Consider the following 20,379-nt stretch of genomic DNA (forward strand, 5'->3'; position numbering starts at 1 on the left):
CAGAAGCTGCCTGTGGAGTTCAGATGCTCACAGTGATGTCTAGTAAGCACAGCCAGCCACTGAGTTTCAAGCGGCCCTGAACCCCTGAAGCTCCAGCTCTGTAGGCACCACTGCTGCCAAGCGGACAGCAGCCTGCCAAAAACATCAGCTCTTGCCTGCTCACCGTTCAGACTCAACTCCAAATTTCACTTCAAGCAAGGTACTTCTAGAGAGAGAAGTTTATTTAAACACCATATCACTTACATTCAACACAACAGTCAGCAAACCAGTTAATCCAAGTATTAGCTCATTCTGCTTTATTATTCATTCTTCCATTTTGTGCTAAGTAATTTGAGGCTGTAAGTTGTATCATGTATGTACCTGCTATGGCAAGAAGCAAGCCATGAGGATGAGTGAATAGATGAACTAACAAGATTATCAGACAGCTTTAGACTTTATTACTGAAGCTTTTTTATCATTCATAGGTCAGTTCCTGTAAGATAGGTCTTCATCAGCCTTGTTCTGAAGGCTTAGGCTAAACCTGAAAGGTAAGAAGTTATTGCAGTTAACCACACCAAGTTTTGAATCCCTAAGGGCAGAGGAATTTTGGGGTGTTCTTCTCATCCATCTCCTAGGAGGTCTTGAACTACAGGTTTCAGCAGTCCACCCCAACACTGGTACTGGGCAGTGGCCTCTCTGCCAGGTCAGGGTGATGTCTCAGCTGTGCTGAACAGGAGCTTGCTACAGGCCAGCAGTGCTGTGCTGGTTCTCTAAGCCTGCTGCCACTACTGTCTTCCCCTTCAAGGATTCATCCTCTCTCCACCCAATCACCTTCAGCTCCATGTACAGGACCAAGAGAGGTCCTTGCTTTAACTACAATGTGTGTGCTCTATCAATCCCCATTCTTTACCATGAAGATTTTAAACCCAGGACATTCTCATTTTACTGATTAGTATAGTCAGGCAGCCAAGTGAGTGCTCTACTTACCATTAGCAAACCTGCACTGCTTCAGAACTTCACTGAAGCCCTCGCACAGCTTGAGGTCAGTCTGGTTCTGTGCACACTCCAGGAACTGCTTCATTTCATACTGGCAAGGAGCAAACTGCGACTGCTGCTGCTGGTAGGCAGGCTGAGCAGCCTGGGGCTCCTGAAACAGGAACACCTCCTAAGAAACCTTTCAACAGCCTCAGCCTAGGAAGCCAAACCACCCCAGTGCTGCATTTTGTGTATTTCACCCCAGTGTTTTAGTCATAATGTTGCTACTTTTTAAATGGAAACCAAGTAACAGGCTGAAATACAAAACAGTTTCCAGCAGTGGCATTGTGAACAATTCTGTAAGTTACAAACACTTAGGTAATTCTGGATGTTCAAGAAGCACAAAAATGCCTTGCAACTGATCTTATTGCCATCAGACCTGGCATAGGGAAGTCCTGTCTCAATCAGAGGAACATTACAGTAGAAAACACCACTAATACTCTAATCTACCACAAGCACTCATCCGTTTGAGGTATGTTTAAGACATTTCATGGTCACTGTGACAATTACCTCAGAGATTGAGCTTCTATTGTTATCCCAGCTGCAACTTGTGTGGTCTTTATGCCTATAGCAAACACTCCAGCCTATACAAAACTGATCTGCCAAATTAACTGCACCTCAGCATGTGGTATCCAATCGTGCTTTCTCTTACCTGGTAAGTAATATCAGGCCTTGCAGCTTCAGAGCTGCTTCCTCCACTAAATGCTCCTGTAAGGGCATGACCTATGGTATGGCCTACAGCAGAGCCTACAGCAACTCCAGCAGCAGTTGTAGCCATCTGTGCCATCAGACCAGGCTGCTTTGGTGCAGGAGCAGCCACAGCAGAAGCCGGTGCTGCTGCTGGGACAGGTGCCCGAGCAGCAGGTGCTGGTGACGCAGCTCTCATTGCTGGTGCCCGACTGCAAGGACAAGAAAAGAAGCCGCATATCAGCACTCTGAACTCACAGCAAGCAGAGGCTGCCTGGTTGCAGGGACCATGTGCAGTTCCTCTTTGTTACATCCTGCACGCTGATGATTGAAAGTCCAATATTTTGACAAGTGGCTTATGTACAACAGGATCAACTTTATTAGCGCTTCTTGGCTTTTCAAGACCAGCCACACCCACACCCACCAAAGAACTGTGCGATTTTTAAGGAAATTATAACCTCAAAGTGGCTGATTAAATAGGGCTTTAATACTCAGGCACCAGCTGTCGGGGCCCTGCCACCAAGCGAGCGCTGAAATTCACTTACATCCCCGCAAAGCGCTTAACCCCGCTACTGTTATACCCAAAGCAGCTGGCCGCCCTCTCCCAAGTCTGTTACCCCCACCCCGGTGCGTCACCCAACCTCGGAATGGCGGCAGGGCCTTTGCCGACTGCGGCCTACACAAGGGCAGGGAAAGAGGGCAAAGGGGCCCAGAGGCCCTCACCTGGCGGGAGGCGCCACGCGGGACGTGCGGCTCCGGCCGCCCCTTGGCATCGCAGCGAGAAAGATTTGCTGAGGAAAAGAGAAGAAAGAGAAAACGGCCTCGGACGGACAGACAGCCCACACCCAGCCGCCGCTTCTGAAGGTCACCCAGCACTCGCCGCGCGCGCTGCGTCACTCTTGCGTTACGTGACGGGGCGGAGCTCGCGCGGCTCCCGCCCCTTCCGCCGCTGGTGTGCGGTAGTGCCGCGAGGCGGGAAAGGGCGGGGGGAGGGAGTCTCTGTGCCACAGCGCTCTGAGGGAGCGATGCCTGTCAGTGTCTCTGTGCCACGGCGCTCTGAAGGAGCGATGCCTGTCAGTGTCTCTGTGCCACGGCGCTCTGAGGGAGCGATGCCTGTCAGTGTCTCTGTGCCACGGCGCTCTGAGGGAGCGATGCCTGTCAGTGTCTCTGTGCCACGGCGCTCTGAGGGAACGATGCCTGTCAGTGTCTCTGTGCCACGGCGCTCTGAGGGAGCGATGCCTGTCAGTGTCTCTGTGCCACAGCGGTCTGAGGGAGCGATGCCTGCCCGTGTCTCTGTGTCACGGCGCTCTGAGGGAGCGATGCCTGCCCGTGTCTCTGTGTCACGGCGCTCTGAGGAAGCGATGCCTGCCCGTGTCTCTGTGCCACGGCGCTCTGAGGGAGCGATGCCTGGCAGTGTCTCTGTGCCACAGCGCTCTGAGGGAGCGATGCCTGTCAGTGTCGCTGTGCCACAGCGCTCTAAAGGAGCGATGCCTGCCAGTGTCTCTGTGCCACGGCGCTCTGAGGGAGCGATGTCTCTGTCAGTGTCTCTGTGCCACGGCGCTCTGAGGGAGCGATGTCTCTGTCAGTGTCTCTGTGCCACAGCGCTCTGAGGGAGCAATGCCTGTCAGTGTCTCTGTGCCACGGCGCTCTGAGGGAGCGATGCCTGTCAGTGTCTCTGTGCCATAGCGCCCTGAGGGAGCGATGCCTGTCAGTGTCTCTGTGCCACGGCGCTCTGAGGGAGCGATGCCTGTCAGTGTCTCTGTGCCATAGCGCTCTGAGGGAGCGATGCCTGTCAGTGTCTCTGTGCCACAGCGCTGTGAGGGAGCGATGCCTGTCAGTGTCTCTGTGCCATAGTGCTCTGAGAGTTACTCAGTAAAAAATAGTCAGTTAAACCGCATGCAGGGATGTAACTATTATCTGACAAAAGCGTCAATGCTGTGGGCTTATATAGCAAAGGTAATCCAAAAGCAAAGCTTCAATCAGAAAAAGTTGCCAGTAATGGCAAAAGTTATTAGAAAGTAAATAAAACCAATATATCGTGTTCAGAACAGCAGCATCTGTGTAAATTCAGGCTGGTGGCATTACCACAGCAGCTCATCGCTGCATACATCTCTTTGATTCTTGGCCTCTCTCCATTTTGGCTGCTTCCTCAGCAGCTCTGGGTTTGGGGTTTTGTCAAATGCCTCTCAAGCATGATGAATTTTGCACTCCAGGCAGACACTAAGTAATTCACTTCATGTTTGGCACTTTCTCTCCTGGTGAGGAGAGAAGTGAGGCAGGACCACTTAGAGCCTGGCAGGGCAGAGCTCAGCCCTGCTCTTCATTCCTCTGCTTCCATGGCGCCTGTTTGGTGGACAAAAAGGAAAATTTTCAACTAAACCTCATCTCATTTAAGAGCCAAGCTAAAAACATGAGGGTGATTTCCTGCAGCTTTAGTATATCTGTTCTCTTTTCAGTCGACCCTTCTGTCTTGATCATCTCCACTCCTTTCCCATTGTCCCTCTCTCCTTATTCCCACTAAGCAGAAGGCCCATCATAGAGAGCAGAGTATGTTTAATTTAGTTTGTACACTAACGAGAATTCAAAAAAATAATACTTTTCTTAACTCCTTTTAATTGTTTTCAGTTTCTCTATTTTTTTTTTTTCTGGCAGAGGGATTCCTTTTTGTTCTTGAAGTCATTTTGCAACATGTTTCTCTTTGAATCTGCTTTGTTTTGCAGAACAATGAAGGCATGGATGGCATAACTGACAGCATGAATGCTGCCATTGTGTTTTGTCCTCTTGCCTTGCTTGGGAAAACTTGCAGATCTTCATTGTGTGCTGACTCTCTCTCTCCCATCTGTTACTGCCCAGCAATAATGAGTGTGCAAAGAGAAGGGGAGGGGAAGGAGAGCAAGTAGATGCTGGGTATCCTTAAACTAAAGCAATGATGGTGGGTATGATAGGTGTTTACAGGAAGCAAAGATTATTTTATCTTCAGCTACTAGATTTCTTTGTGTTGGTAAACACATTCTTCATCTATAGGCAGATATTGATGGTATTTGTGATAGGAACCAGACATATAAAAGAATAAGGATCCAGCCCTGGTTGTCTTTGGTTGTAGCCACTCAATTCTGACTAATATATCAGCTCACAGGTCTGCTGCCTATGTTTAGAGGTGTGGTAGGAAGGGTATCCTAGATCTGGGAAACAGACGATGAAATCCCATTGCTCAAGTGCGAAGTGTGTTCCTCCGAGTGGCGCTTGGGGGAATCCAGCAGCACCTGCTCCAGAGCCAGGCAGAAAACCAAGCTATGGAATGTGCTATTAAAAACAAAATTCTAATGCACTTTTTATATCGTTTGTCCAAATTATGCATCGTAGAAGGCCTCAGGGCAAACTCCGGTAACGTAACAAGCCGTCAGCAAGAGCCCTTTGCACAGGAGGCACCAGTTTGGTGCATTCTGTCCAAAATCCTGGTAAAATCCTGGAGTGCTCACTGGAATACCTAAGAGATCAACGCTGCCTTAGCCGTAGTGAAGCGGCACCTCAGCCCTGAGGGTCCCGTCAGCCGCACCTGGTACGGCAGCACTCTCTGAAACAGCCCAGATCCTCCCCGGGTACAGATTTGAGGGAAAAAAAATCCCTAATTTTCCTGCCGATAGCAGGGTCGACGGAGCACAGCGCGGGCCGGGGGCGGAGCGCTCTGCCGAGCCGCCTGTTGCCCGCCAGGCGGCGCCACAACGGGCGGCCACGCCACGCCCCCTCCTCTCCCGCCCTGGCCTGACGTGACGTCGTCGCGGAGCGCCACGTCCGGCGCGGTCGGCGTGGGCGGGGAGTGAGGACCACGCCCGCTTAGCGAGCCAATAAGGTGTGGGCGCGCGTGCGCCGCTTGTCTGCGCCGGGCGCGCGTCGCGGGCTGAGGCGGAGGGAGGGGGTAAGATGGCGGCGCCCGTCCTGCTGCGAGTGTCGGTGCCGCGCTGGGAGCGGGTGGCCCGCTCCGCCGTCTGCGCGGTCGGCATCCTGCTCTCCCTTTACGCTTGCCACCTGGAGCGGGAGAAGGGCCGCGATCTCCACTACCAGGCTCTGTGCGACCTCAGCGAGCGGGTCCGCTGCTCCGCCGCCATCACCTCCAGGTGAGATGGGGATGGGACCCGCCGCCTCAGGCCGCCGCGGGGAGAAGGGGCAAGGGACACGGGGAGCGGTGAGGCCTGGCTGAGGAATACTGCTTCCGTTGCCTCGGAGGCTAAGGCGTGAGCTGTTAGGGGTCTGGGCTGGTTCTCGGAGGGGGACGGCGGTGGGAGGGCTTGGCCGAGCGTGCGGACAGCAAAAGCCTGCGGCTGCGTGCCGAGCCTCGTCCTGGGGAGGGCTTGTCTGGGGCACAGAGGAGGCTGGGATTGTGCTGGGGGCCACAGGGTGGGCAGTCCGAGGAGGGCTCCGAGTTTAGGCAGCCCTTTCGTTCGAGAGCTGTTGTGGGAATGGGGTTTGGGGCTATAGGGTGAGGCACCCGCAATTTCTGTGTTGTAATCAATGACAATTAGCTGGAATGACAGGCGTTTTAGTGGTAAATGTATGTGAGTGAAATGCTGTAGGTGTGACCAGTGATCGAGGCCAAAGCAAACATGTACAATTGAGGATGGTTGACATTGGGTTGTTTTAATTGGAGTATCTGGATTGCTTTTTCATTGTAATGTGACCTGGCAGCAGAGAAGATTGCCTTCATGATATAGAGGAAGTGTTTAATTCAAGATAGCTGTGTGCCTCAGCAGCAAAAGCACAGTCCGAATCCTGCTTTATTTTGCAGGTTTCTTGCCAGTAATCAAGTTAGCAGTTGTTTTCTAAAGGCCAGTGGTTTTAATTTCTCTTCAGAGTGTTAATATACAAATTTTAATAAGCTACTAGCTTGGCTTGTTGTCAAGTAACTAATTGAGTGAATTACAGCAGATTAAGTCTCTATTGATATGCATTTGCAAGAGCTACCAATATAAATATGCTATGGGAAGTAGTCTAGGGTGTAATTTGGCTAAGAAACCTGTATAAAAGCTGCCACAGTTTATGTAAAGACACTTGATATATTATCCTAACAAGCCAGTGAGGGAGGATGTCCCCATGTTCTGTCAAGGCGGGAACAGGTTAAATTGTTTAAGCAAAACACACAGGGAGCTCTTACTCTTAAAACCACTTCTGGGGTGACAGAAGTGGGATTGTGTTATGAGAGATTTATATCTATGAATACCTGAAAGAAGGCTCTGGTGATTGAATGAGGCCTTTAATTCTGCTTTTCTGCTTGTCAGCAGGTGACCTTTAGTTTGTGAAGGTGCTTGTGACTGCACTTGAGGAGTCTCCTGAAATGAGAAGTTTAAACAGGAAGAAGACTTCCATAAGTGTGCCAGATAACTTAAACTTTTAAATTAAAATTATACATAGGCTACTGTGGTTAAACCACAAAAATACTGTTAGTAATCTAAAGCTTACCACAGCTATAGAGGCTCAAAGAGAACAGCAGGGATTTAAGTACCTAAATAGGCTGCTCTACAGAACTGGTCCTCTGTTAGCTTTTTATTAGTGCAAATGCTGCTGTTGAGATGGGGAGTTTGGTGTTTTAATGCCTGTTTACTAAACACTTTGAAGGAAAATCATTCCAATTATATCTTCAGGTATTTCTAATTATGGAATAATGCTTGTTAATTATAGTGTTCATTAGCAATACTGCAGCTGAAACCAGGGGTATGCCATGGTAAGATCTGTAAATACTTTACTGCAGGAATTCTGTATATAATATAATGCTATAATATGAACAGTTAAGAATCAATCCAACTAAAATTTTGTGAGCAGTTGCTAGGATAATCATGCTTAAAGACTGAGGAATTGCAAATGCCAGGATAGCTCATGATAATTAGAGCAGGTGGTAAAAGGAGTTATGGAAAAGGAGTGTGCGAGTTCTGTTCAGTCAAACCATATTTGGAGAAGAATGTGCTTTCAGTGCTGTGCAGGACACAGACAAAAAAGGAGTATTGCTTTAAAACCAAGACAAGAGGGCAAGCTATTAAACTTGGAAGGAAGAACAACAGTGAAAGAAATTAATCTTATTATCCATGTTGCCTCAGTTCCTTATCCCTCAGTCATTCTCCCTCTGTCCAATGCAGCATTCTTTGTCACTACCATGTGTCACCGAAGTTTCTCTGAAACTTGATTTCTACAAGGAACTTTTAATTTCTGTTTAGATTTCACCCCAACAGCAGCATTTCACATCTGGTATTCCAGAGTTTTCGTGCATGATGTAGATTTATTTTTCAACCGTTTCTTTCCTCATTAATCCCAAATTATTTGATGAGCTGAGTTAACTCTACGGAGTTAAATGCATGACAGAGTTGTTCTTTGTGGCTTTTATTGTCTTTTATTGTATTGGTTGTATGACTGTTTAAACTAGATTTACTAATGGAACTTAATTTGACTAATGATTTTAACATTTCTGATGTTGACTCTAGCAGTGGAATGAACTCTGAAGGGTACATCATGGTGTTGGAATTAATTTTAACTGCATGGAATAATTAGAATAAATTACTGTATAATTCCTTGAGCTGAATTACTTCAGAACTTAGTTCTGGTCTTCAGGGAGGATTTTTTTTCCCCACTAATAAGCTGTTTGTATTTCAAGGCTTGCTTTTAAGCCAAATGTGTTATTAGTACAACAATGAGAACAGAACTGTAAAGATTAGTAGCATGCAGAGGGAGGAGCATGGAAAAGTCATATCAGGGGTTGACTCATCAACAAGATTGTTGGAAGATAGGTCTTGCTAGTATCCCTTATTCAAGATACTAATGGTCAGCATATTTCAAGCATTTATCATGGGGAAAGTTCACAAAATAGTTTAGAGAAGAAAACAGCTCAGGGCTGTGTAATGACCACTGTTATTTTCCAAGTAGGAATAAGGGAAGGTGTTAGGGAACTGCCTAGTGTTTTCTTCTGGCAATTGCTGTTGGTGTGTTAGGTGAATTGCTTTCTGACATTTGAGAATAATGAAGTGGCAAGAATGGCTTCGTTTATAATGGAACTGCCTAGTAGCAGTTCCTGAAAAAGCTTTTTGGTTTTACTGTTACAGTTTCACAGAGAGAATTAAACTGATAGGTACGTTTGAAGTTCTGGGGATAGCAGAATGGCTTGAAGGGTAAATGTGATATTTATGAATTGAGCTCTATGCTTTGTTAAACTTTTGTGTGCTTCTAGGAGACTTCTGGGTCTCCTGATGTGCTTCTACTTTCTGTCTTGATTTAATTTAAGACTCCTGCAGAGCATGTTAGTGGATGGTTTGTTTTGAAGGATGTTTTGTAGCCTGGCATGTGTTAATGCTGTAACAGCTCCAATACAGGCTCAAGATAGCTGGCATGAAGGACCAAAGGGCACATGTTGCTGTATATCTTTAGCAATATTTGTAGCTTTTGGCTAGCTGTGCAAGTGAAGAGCTTTGGAAATAGTCAATATTGATCTAGGTTAACACCTTTGGCTGACTTACTGAATTACAGAATAACAGGTTGGAAGAGACTTCTGGAGATCATCTAGCCCAACTCCTCTGCCAGAGCAGGTTGTGAAGGATGGCATCTAGGTGGGCTTTGAATTAGTCCAGAGAAAGAGACTTCTCCATCTCTCTAGGCAACCTGTTCCAGTGCTCCACCACCCTCAATGTAAAGAAGTTTCTCCTTGTGTTTAGGTGGAACTTTGTATGTTCAAGTTTGTGCCCATTTGTTGTCCTGTTGCTGGGCACCACTGAAGAAAGACTGGCATCATCCTCCTGACACCCATCCTTCTAAGTATTTATAAGTATGGAGGAGATCTCTCAGTCTTCTCTTCTCCAGGCTAAAAAGTCCCAAGTCCTCTGGCCTTTCTTCATAAGACAGATATTCCAGCCCTCTGATCATCATTGTAGACCTTTGCTGTACCCTTCCAGGCAGTTCCCTTCCCTTCTTGAATTGGGGAATCCAGAACTGGACACAGTACTCCACTACTAAAGAAGCTCTAAACACAAAATAGGATTTTAAGAATCTGTGTTCTGGATATAATCTACTTTAGGGTTTCCCTGTGCTGAACTTTGTCAGTGTGCAAAAGGATTGTCATATTTGAGCCACTCTGCCTGTTCTGAAAAAGGCATATCTGCCTTAGGTCTTCTAGTGCATGCATCAAAGTTATCTTCTGGTAGTTCTTAAAAATGTATATTTGTGACATTTTTGTCTGTGTGGACAGACCTGTGCAGACAGACAGTGGTTTTACTGGATTTGCCAAGCCTGGCCTGTGACAACTGCAGTGTCATTGTGGTGTTCTGCTCACCTTCATAAATCGTTTTAAGCTGTGAATTTAGACCCATGTAAATGTTACATTTGATTTTTCTCAGTCTTGTGACATTTTCTCAGTCTTCAGCTCTGTGCTGTGTAATTATGCTGCTGTAGAGCTTACTCATTATGTTGCAGTTAAAACCTTGACCAGTGCTGGTTCTCCAGTGAAGCACACCTTGCCAGAGCTATTGTTTTGGTGCATCTTTAAAGAGTGCAGACTCTGACACAGAGCAAGCTGACAACCACCATGTAATCTAAGGAAATGGGACATGGAAAGTCCAACTTCTCTGACCTCTTCCCCAACCTGATCTTTATACTGCAGGTTCCCATTCAGCTCTGCTGAGGGGCAGTTCCTGTGAAGTTCATGTCTGTCAAGTTTGCTTGATTCCAGGTTATAGATAGCAGTCGTCTTTCATATTGATGGCAAGTTCCTCGTGTCCCAGCATTTCTTTCTTCTCATAAGCAGGCATTCAGATGCCTGAGGTTGACAACTGCAGTTGTTAGTGACCTTACAATGTAAGGTGAGAAATGGCAAAAGTGGCTTTAGGCAGGTAGTATAAAAGGGGAACTTAAAGTCCCTTGTGAACCAGGGTAGGCAAACCAGGCCTGTGTGCTTGCTTAAAATGTCATCTTTTTGGCAAGTCTTTGCTGTTCAGTAATTTCCTTAACCTGAGCCAAGCTATTGTTTTTGTTGAGCATCTTTGAATCTGTATAGGAAAAAAAAAGCTTGATTGAACTGCTGAAGGGCAGGACATGGAGCAGCTGCTACCAAAGTAGTTTGCATGGAAGTGTAAACACCTCCTGAGCCTCAGCTGTAATCTGCCTGTAATTTAAAGTCAGTTGTTTATTTCTGAGGTCTGCAAATTGCTAGATAGCAAGTGTAATTGTGCCGCTTCTGTAGCAAGGATTTGGGTTGGTTTTGGCTGTCTGAGGGAAGGTTTGAAGATGTCTAGTTTGTTGATTAGGCAGGGTAAATCAGACAGAGTCTGTCTAGTTCATTCCACTTTGCTCCAGCAGGTTCAAGAGGATGGTGAGTTTCACAGCTGTAGCTAGATGAGTGTAATGAGTTTTACAGTTAAGAATGCTGAGCCAAAAAAAACCCAAATGCAGACAAGGCCAAGAAAAATTGTTGCATTCTGCTTTTTTTAAGTCTGATTTGTAGAGAAGGTGTGCATTAATTTTACTTTTTTCATCTTTCATGGAGAAGTCTAACAAGGATTCAGTTTCCCAAAGCAGCAGAAGCTGATGCTTCAAGTGATTTTTTTTTTGTCCCATTTTTCTAACAGAACTGATGCCTTAATACTTGAGATTGATACAATACTTTTCATTAATATCTCATTTTCAGCTTGACTGGAATTTGCAAGAGGGCTGACAATTATTTTGCCTGATGCAAAACAAATTGTACAAAGTGCCTATAGTTCAAATCCAGGCTTCATTTGTGGTAGCTTAATAGAAGAGATTATGTAGGAGAAATACAATACTGATGGCTTGTAGCTTGAATAACCAGAGCTGCTGTGGGGACTGCTATAAAATAATTAACCACTCTCTGGGTGACAGTTTGCTGATGTAGACGCTGAGATTTTTTTTTTTTCCAAACTGCTTGAGGTAGGACAGGAGAATATTTAGAATAACATCCCTTTTGTTTATGATAAATGATAAATAATGGTAATAATGGTGAATAGGTTAAATAATTGAAAAAATATTTGAACATGAAGTACATCATATTTTTTGAGCACTCTTGGCAAGTTTCCAAACAGGGGTTTTTAATCTCCATGCTTTCTCATGGCTTCTAATTGAAGGATTTTACTTAATATTTTAAAACTGTTAGAGTGGCCTAAGCAACCTTGTAACCATGAACTGGGTTTAATCCAAAATCCTCTGGGGAAGCCACAAAAGCTGCAACTGAAGTTTCTTAAGATTGCAAAGCATTAACATGCTGCAGATCCTTTGACCTTTATACGAACTTTTCACTGAACGTGGTGTGAACACAGGCCAGCTCTGCTCCCCTCCTGAGAACTTCTATTCTGTACCTTGACTATCTCAGAAAGCAGATGGCACTTGGGGAAATGTGCACATCACTTGCCAGGGCTCAGCTGTTTTTTTATTAGAAAATTGTATTTATTCCTTCAGGGTTACAAAGTGATCCATGATGGTTGTTGTTGATAACAAAATAATGCTTATGGAATGAAAAATAATCCTGAAAGGAGGGCTTTTAATCTGCTACTTGGGAAACAAAACTTGAGTCCTTCACTTACAGCTCTGAAAATACCATAAATTATTATTTTTATTAATCTTTTTGCTCTTTTCATTGCAGCAAGCCTAAAAATTGAGTGAGAGATGTGTCGGAAAACCTGCTGCTGCACAAATAGTATTTTCTGTTTTGTTTTGTTGTTTTTTTTAATCATACCTGCCATTTAATTATCTAGTCTCCTGAAGGATTTGATACCATTTTAAGCTAGGCATTCAGGAGACTAGAAGGGGAACTGGGATGTGTGCTTTGTTTAGGGCACCTGCTCCTCACAGATTACTGAAGCTAGCTGGGCTTGACCTGGTCTAGCATAGTTATTTTCATGTTAAAATGAATATCAGTAGTTAGTTCTTCCCTTGACATAAGGATTGAGGATTCCCAAGTGAAATGGGGGTGATTCTAGAATTCATCACCAGAGGATGTTGTGGAAGTCAAAAGTTATGTATTTCAGAAAGCATCTAGCTACAGTCTGGGAGGCTTCAAGGTGGGGTACAGAGCTTGATGATGCAGGTGAAACCCCAATTCAGAAGTTTCCTGAGCTGATTCTTACTGTAATGATAATTGAGGTTAAGGAGAGTATCTTGGTGAATGATCTGTTTGTAAAAGCCCTTAAAAACATCTGCAGGTGACTGTCAGAATTGGGATGCTTGGCAGGAGCAAACAGGATAGCATTTCTTAGAGAGTGCATGAGAGAATCATCAGACTCCTGGTGAAGTACCCACTTCTTGTTTGTTTGTTGGACTTTGTCAGGCTTGGAATTCTGTTCTTTTTGAGCTAATATTGGTAGATCTCAAGCTTTTAACTTGTTAAAGATGGAGGTTGTTACTTGTCCTTTAAAATGACAGATACTAGTGTTCTGCATGAAGCTCTCTCAGACCTTTCTGCCAGTGGTTATTGTCCATGCTAAATTACAGTGAAATGTTTAGAGTTGAAGTGTACTCCCATAATATGTTCCAGAGGATGTTCAGAATTGTGCAGAAGAGGTATTGGAGATTCTATTGGAGGTATGTCACTTGTGGATCAACATTACCTCATTTCTTATCTTCCTGTTAAGAAGTGTTAAGTGCATGGAAATACTTCTTTAAACTTCTAAAACTGCAACACTTCTGAGCTTTGTTAGATGCCACAGATGAAAAGGGACACTGCTTAGAGGGTGAATAAGAATGTCAAAGACCTCCTTTGATAAAAGGAAATGCACATTGCACTCAGTCACTATGGTATTCAAGTGTATAGCTGTTAGGGAGCTACCTGAACAGTTCTAAACTGGATTTACTGAATCACTTCTGGAAGCTGTGTTAGAGAACATTGAGTTGCACCTGCAGATGAGCAGTGAAGCTGGTTGTCAGCTTAAACAGAGAGGGAATTTGAGCTACATGAAACATGCAGGAAGACGTCTTAAATGCTTATTTTAAAACCTCCTCGAGGTTAGCTCAGATTGCCCTTTTTAAATGGGAATGAAACTCGGGTGTGGCACAGGTTAGGCTTGCCACATGCTTGTCATGGTGCTCTGAATCACTCAGGGTGACCTCAGCTTGGTTTTCACAACATGACACTTGACTGCTTCAGGGAAGGGAGCCACAAATCATTACCATGCAAAGGCTGATGATGTTGGACTAAGCTTCTGTTAGGCTGTGCAGGCAGCTCTTTAATTAGGGCAGTTGATTTTAGTTAGCATTCTGTATCTAAAAACTGAATCCAAGCTAACAGTAGTCCTTTCTTTATAAGAAAGGCAAGTTCCAGGAAGAACTTCAGAGTACTTTAGTCCTTTTCACTGATGTTTTACTTGAAGTTTCTTCTGTTAGGACTGCAATCTTTCTTGCTATTTGCTTGCCATATGTTCTTAGACTTTTGAAGTTACCATAGCTCAGGTGTGATTGGCTTGATTTTTTTGGGTGTGAAAAAGATGATTTTCATACTTGGTCTTTGCCCTTCTTCCAACTGCTTGTAAAAGTACTTGGCTCATTGTGTATTTTAGTGGGATTTGGGGTGCCCTTGATAGAATTAGGAGATGGTTTAGCCTCTTCAGTAGAGTAATTAGATGGAAGTAGAAATATACAGGCTATATATTTTTGCTTTTCAGTTTGTTGCAGAAAACTGCTTCACACTTCAAAGCTGGAAAAAGTGCTTTGTTTTAAACTACAGGCTTTTCAGCTGTCCTGAAGGGTGTGGAATAAGATGCTGGACTCCATGAGCTGAAATTTAATGTTTGATGTCCTTAAAGCTGCTACAAGGCCAACAAGATACTCAATTAACTACTGCACGTGGAAAAAGTTTTCATCCTTCTTCTGACCTTGCAGCTTCTAAGTGATCACTTGGGACCACTGACTGTCAGGAAGGGCATGAACTTGTTATCTTTCCAATAGCAGTGTTTTATTCACTTGCAGAATAACTGTAGAGACAAATTTTGGAGTCTAAAGTTTTTAATGCTCAAAGCTTGAGTTTGCTTTCAGACACCACAGGATCTCATGGCCATCAGAAAAGAGAGCTTGCAGCTAGGGCAGGGAGAGGGTAGACATTCATCATCCTGCAGTTAATTTAAGCTGATGTGGAACCACTTTGAGTTATGCTCTTGATAAAGAAGGCCTGAGTGTGTTCAAATGGAGTTTAGTGTCACCCTACAAAGAATTCTCACTCAGACTGGAACAATTTGCACCTGCAGGTAGTAATCTGAAACATCTACAAACGTGGTGCGACAGAAGAGCCTTAAGTGAAAAATTGATACCTGTATTGTTTTTGTCTGGCTCTTTAAGACTGACAACTGTTACATGTGCTGGGACCATCTTATCAAAGTGAGGCTAGAAAATAAACAGTTCTTGCTTAAAACCCAGATAACATTTTGTGTCTGAGAGGAAAGTCTTGCCATAGCTGAGATTCTTTGGAACCTGGGCTGTTTCTTTAATGTTTGCTTATGTGTTTGCTTTAATGTTTGCTTATTTGTGCCTGGAGTTTGGACTTTCAAAATCTTGCCCTGATGGCTCCCTTAGCTGTGAAGTGCTGCACTTGCATCAATGCCTCTCTTCCAGCCTCCTGCAGTGTGCAGGGACATCCCCACATAGAGCAGGTTGCTCAAAGCCTTATCAAGCCTGACCTTGAACATCCCCAGGACTGGGGCCTCAACTACCTCCCTGGGCAACCTGTTGCAGTGTTCCGCTGCCCTTGTGGTAATTGAACTTGTTTCTAACATCCAATCTCTAGTTTCAAACCATTGTCCATTGTCCTGTCACTGCAGTCTTCTTGAAGCCCCCTTCAGTTTTAGGAGGCTGCTATTAGGTCTTCCTGGAGTCTTCTCTTCTCCAGGCTGAACAACCCCAGTTGCCTCAGCTTGTCCTCATAGGAGAGGTATTCCAGCCCCCTGATGGTTTCCGTGGCCTCCTCTGGACCTACTCCATCAAGTCCATCTCCTTCCTGTGTTGAGGGCTCCAGAGCTGGACACAGTGCTCCAGGTGAGGTTTTACCAGAGCAGAGTTAAGTGGCAGAATCTCTTTGTCTGCAGGCATTACTCTACACTGGCTGGGACCGTTCATATTCATAGGCTGCAGGGAGGGTCTTGTCACCAGCCTTGTTCCCCATGGCCCCAAACTTGTGCTGGGATTATTCCCTGCTCTTCCCAGCAATTAACTTTGTGTCTTCCTGACCCTTCAGCATCTCTGATATGAGGCCTTGTCCCTGTGGTACAGCAGCTATGCTGGCTTGAAGCTTTATAGTTTCACTTCAGTTTCACTTCAGTCATTGAGAAGATTTGAGACCAAAATAGGTGAAAGTTTTGTTTTGTTTTTTCTTACTGCTTATGCAGTAAATGTGGGGAATTGGTACCTAATCCTCTGCTTGATTTCTTGAGGGGGAGAGCACAAGACTTGGATATAATGTTAATTGTTAGTGTGAAATTTGAATTAAAATTACTAATTTGAGTTCGCTATGAAAATATTGTGCAAACAAGTGGGTTTGGAGGTGGTGTAAAATTGTTCTTACTGTGGTACCTTTCTTGTGTGAGGAAATGGTTTGTGATGTGGTGGAAGCCTTTCCCTGGTCTCAAATACATGGTGAAGTCTATCAGCAACTTTCCTGTAGTGTGAGCAGAGCAAACCTCTACTGTGTCTTGGTTCAGTAGAACCATGGCCTTTCATGCAGAAAGCTGGCTGGAGATTTCTCTTGGCATAGATGTAGCACTGTGGTGTTTTCTGTGGCAAGGTGGTGAGGATTTGAGGATTTTTTTTTTTTACATAGTCATGTGACAACCTGATAACGTTGAACCTAGCCTTTCATAGTGCTTGGCTGATGATCCAAAGACAGGTGTCCTAATGTTCTCCTGTGGATTCAGTTGTGTTAAAGCAGTGTTATCTTCTCTTCATATTTTCAAGTGATGCTAGTAAATAGAGTCCTCACTTTGCTTTTACAAATAACAGCATGATTTGCCTTAGGGCATAACATTAATGGTTTCTAGCACAAATACATTTGCTAATTTAATCTTTTATCCCCTCTTATTGCAGCAGCAGTTTTGTAGGGCTTGTGCCACTTTCTTCCATATCACTAAAAAGCTGAAAGTCACATTGTGGCTCAGGTGCTGGTTCAAGATGTCACACTGTGCATGTGCTCTAACAAATGAGGTCTGTGCAGCTTGTTATGGTGCCATCCCCAGCTCGCTTGCTTGACAGTTTTGGGTTCTTCCTGAGGTGTTAGACTGATCAGGAGCAGCTGAAGTCAAGCATATGTTCAGATTTGCTTGCTCTGATGATGCCAGCAAGGTAAGTGCTGGCAGAGCTGGTAACAACCAGTTACCAAATTGGACCATTTTCCCTCAGCTGTCTGGTGAGCATGTGTTGGACTTAAGGTGCTGGAGGGAAATGGTGAGGATCTTGGAGGGAGGAAGTGTTTATCTCAGAAGAACTTTAAACTACAGCCCTAGGAAGCAGACATGGTATTTGGTGAAGTTGCAACTGTGGGAACTTGGTAGCTCCTGGTACATCCAATAACTGATACCAGCACTGTGTGGGATGAAGTTGTACCTAGTGCACTCCTTGGTGCAAGCTGCTTGGTTTTCCAGTTTAACCCTGAACTTCCTACAGGACTGTCACATCAGAATATATATCTGTTGTGCTTTTTTCTTCCCAGCAGTGATGAATTGAAAATAGTGATGCAAAGCAGTAGGTACCCAAACAGAAGTTAACTAGTTTCACTGTTTTACAGATGGGGTCGAGGATTCGGTCTATTGGGTTCCATCTTTGGAAAGGACAGTGCAATAAATCAGTCAAACAGTGTTTTTGGACTCGTGTTTTATATACTACAAATGCTGCTTGGTAAGTATCAATTCACTTCAGATTCTGAAGTACATAACAGCTCTGTGGTGGTGAGAGAGGAGTGTTACACGTTGCACAGCCTACAAGAAACCAGATGAATGGTTGTGATTTTCATGTGTTTCATTTTTAGCACCAATGATACATCGGTCCAAAGGGCTTAAAAGCTCAGCTGATAACAAGCAATTACGTTATCTCCTGCCATGCTGTTAATCATGTGTCATGATACCTGCTGCACTGGTGTGTTCACTTCAATATACTTAGTGTTGGGTTGCACAGTAGAAAAGAGGGGATAAAAATGGAATTTGCAAGTTGTACAGGAGTAACAGAGGCAGCAGCCAAAACAAGGGCACGAAGTGTAGTGTGTGCATGCAGCTTTAACTGTGTGGCCTGCTCTAAAGCTGTTAATATCGACAGACATTATTTCAGCAACCTCAGGAATACAGAAGATGGTAAATATTACACAAACTTCTTGTCAAAGGACTGGTATAGAACCTGGAAGCTCCCTTCCCAGCAGTGATTTGTCAGCCCCTCTTGAACTTGGTATTTTAAACAGACTTCAGCTGGAATTGGCCTTTGGGCTTTTTGCTGTGTGCGGAAGGGGTGGGGAGGAACGAGCAGCTGTAGTAACTTTCTCTCTCTTGTTGCAGGTATGACAGCAAGTGCAGTAGCAGCTCTAATCCTCATGACATCCTCCATAGTGTCTGTAGTAGGGTCATTGTACTTGGCATACATTCTGTACTTCGTGCTGAAGGAATTTTGCATTGTCTGCGTGATCACATACTTGCTGAACTTCATTCTCTTTATCATCAACTACAAACGACTAGTTTATTTGAACGAGGCCTGGAAACGGCAACTCCAACCCAAACAGGAGTAACACCTGTTTGAACTTTTGACTGACAGTCTGAAGAACCAACTTCCATTAAGTTTATTTTGCAGTAATTTTTTATTCTTCATATCAGACACTTTCCCCAAGAATCATAACTGAATTTTTAATTATAAATTTGAAGGGGCCCTAGCTAATTATATTTTGGTTTTTGGTGTGTGCGTGTGTGCTAATCTTCAATTTAAATGTGGTTATGAAAGAAAGCTCTAATACAATCAAAGACAAGCTTTAACTTTACTTTGAAGGAGTTTTAGCCACAGCAAAACCTAGACTCTCTCTCTTCCCCCTCCACTTGTGAAGTGGGTAACACTTGCTATAAAATATCCTGTATATAAATTCAGGTATAACAAGATGTGATCATGACATTAAATATTCTAGACTAGCATTACCATATTTAATGTGGCCATGTTTACAGTATGTGTATTACTGGTTTGGGTTTTTTTGGTTTTTTTTTTTTTTTCAGCTGATGGACTTAGATTTGACTAGGACTTATCCTGTAAATAAAATTAGAAATAATTGGTTTAATCCCTGGAGAACTCACTGTACAATCAGTTTTGTTAGCCTGGGAGCTGACAGTGTTCAGCTAATAGTCAACTGACACGATGGCAGAAGCGACCTCTGTAGAGAACACCATATTACTGTACTCTCTGCTGGTGCTTTCAGCAGAGTGATGGCTGAGGGTTGTTCCATTTTCTTCTTTTTATGTTTTTTCTCCAGTAACAAAAATGGAATTAAAGCTGAAAGCTGGAAGTATGTCCATTAAACCACAACTTCATTAATTTTTGTACAGAATGAAAATAGCTTAACATGGTCAATGGAAAGCTGCTATCAGGATATTATATGCAGATTTGGGGGTTGGTGTATCAAAGAGTGGTCTTTGAAAGGACTTAATTTCCATGCAGAGCTGTTTCTTATTTAAACTGGGGTCAGACAGCCAGTGTTACTAATGCTTGATGTTCTATGAGTGCTGCAGGATAGAATTGCAATTTGCAGTGGAAACCACTGACTGAGCAGGATAACCAAGTAGTGCTCTGAAGAAGCAGTTAATTGATCTTCCTCAGGATCTTTGGTTTGTGCTATATTGGGAAATGAACTTTAGTCCTGACACACAGAAGATCCCCTTGGAAGGGCAACCTGTTTAGTGGGATAAGTAAAGAAATGTGCTCCTGAAAATGAAATGTGATACAGTGCTATCATTGCTCTTTCTAACAACTAATTGGGGAGGGGGAAAAAAAATTAAACTGCAGATTTAAACAAAGGAACAAAATTGTCAATGTGGTTTCTGCACTCAGTATTTCAAGGCTGAATGTTAAAAGTGCCTTCTGTCTTAAAATCTTGAACCAAATACTTGTGTTGAACTTGGCAGGCAGAAGTGTCCTTGCTTTAAAAATGACTGAACAAACAAAGCTCCCAGCAAATTTGCTGAGGATAGAGTATTAAGAGATCTGGTTTAGTTTTTAGACTGAGGAGTGGTAGCAGTATTGTTTCAGATAACTTAATGCAATTAGAGGGTTGATGATGTGATTCAGAAAAAGAGAAATCCTTGCGTTTCAGACTCTGTGACACCAAAATGTGTAGGTTCAGCTACTCTGTAACTGGTGCTGTGCTGCTTTTCGCCCTCGTCAGCTTCTAAATGTGAAGAATTCCAACTGCTTACCCATTTGTTGAAAGAATTAGTTTAATTTGAGGATTTTCTTAAACACAAATGTCAGACACGTGTTGTATGGCAAAGTGGATTATCAACACTAAGTTGCTGAGGATAAACTTGACTGTGAAATATACAGTGTTCCATAGAGGAAATAGAGTTCTTGAGTTCACAAAATAGTATTTAAATTACTACTGAAGTAATTTTTCTCTGGTTTGTATCAAGGATGTAGGTGGAAACTGCTTTTATGTATAGATTTCTGTGGTATGAGTAACATCTGTTGCATGTAACACTAAATTTC

The 20,379-nt window shown here is 43.9% G+C and overlaps 2 protein-coding genes across 2 annotated transcripts; one reads left to right on the top strand and one right to left on the bottom strand.

The window, feature by feature from the left end:
- Positions 1 to 201: 201 nt before the first annotated feature.
- On the bottom strand, positions 202 to 2,581 carry CHCHD2 (coiled-coil-helix-coiled-coil-helix domain containing 2). Its single transcript, XM_054394279.1, has 4 exons — positions 2,425 to 2,581; positions 1,667 to 1,913; positions 967 to 1,126; positions 202 to 520 (listed from the first exon to the last, which is right to left on the bottom strand). The coding sequence occupies exons 1-4, from the start codon at positions 2,472 to 2,474 to the stop codon at positions 510 to 512; spliced, it is 468 nt and encodes a 155-aa protein (XP_054250254.1). The 5' UTR covers positions 2,475 to 2,581; the 3' UTR covers positions 202 to 509.
- Positions 2,582 to 5,622: 3,041 nt separating this feature from the next.
- On the top strand, positions 5,623 to 18,475 carry VKORC1L1 (vitamin K epoxide reductase complex subunit 1 like 1). Its single transcript, XM_054394378.1, has 3 exons — positions 5,623 to 5,816; positions 17,441 to 17,550; positions 18,198 to 18,475. The coding sequence occupies exons 1-3, from the start codon at positions 5,623 to 5,625 to the stop codon at positions 18,422 to 18,424; spliced, it is 531 nt and encodes a 176-aa protein (XP_054250353.1). The 3' UTR covers positions 18,425 to 18,475.
- The last annotated feature ends 1,904 nt before the right edge of the window (positions 18,476 to 20,379 follow it).

Source organism: Indicator indicator, chromosome 30 (genome assembly GCF_027791375.1).
Source record: "Indicator indicator isolate 239-I01 chromosome 30, UM_Iind_1.1, whole genome shotgun sequence".
Taxonomy (NCBI): Eukaryota; Metazoa; Chordata; class Aves; order Piciformes; family Indicatoridae; genus Indicator; species Indicator indicator.

Coding starts and splice junctions, on each gene's coding strand:
- CHCHD2 (XM_054394279.1), bottom strand. CDS start 2,474: ATGCCAAGGGGCGGCCGGAGCCGCACGTCCCGCGTGGCGCCTCCCGCC. Junction 1,914..2,424: donor CGCGTGGCGCCTCCCGCCAG/GTGAGGGCCTCT, acceptor TTGTCCTTGCAG/TCGGGCACCAGCAATGAGAG. Junction 1,127..1,666: donor GGCCTGATATTACTTACCAG/GTAAGAGAAAGC, acceptor TTCCTGTTTCAG/GAGCCCCAGGCTGCTCAGCC.
- VKORC1L1 (XM_054394378.1), top strand. CDS start 5,623: ATGGCGGCGCCCGTCCTGCTGCGAGTGTCGGTGCCGCGCTGGGAGCGG. Junction 5,817..17,440: donor TCCGCCGCCATCACCTCCAG/GTGAGATGGGGA, acceptor ACTGTTTTACAG/ATGGGGTCGAGGATTCGGTC. Junction 17,551..18,197: donor TATACTACAAATGCTGCTTG/GTAAGTATCAAT, acceptor CTCTTGTTGCAG/GTATGACAGCAAGTGCAGTA.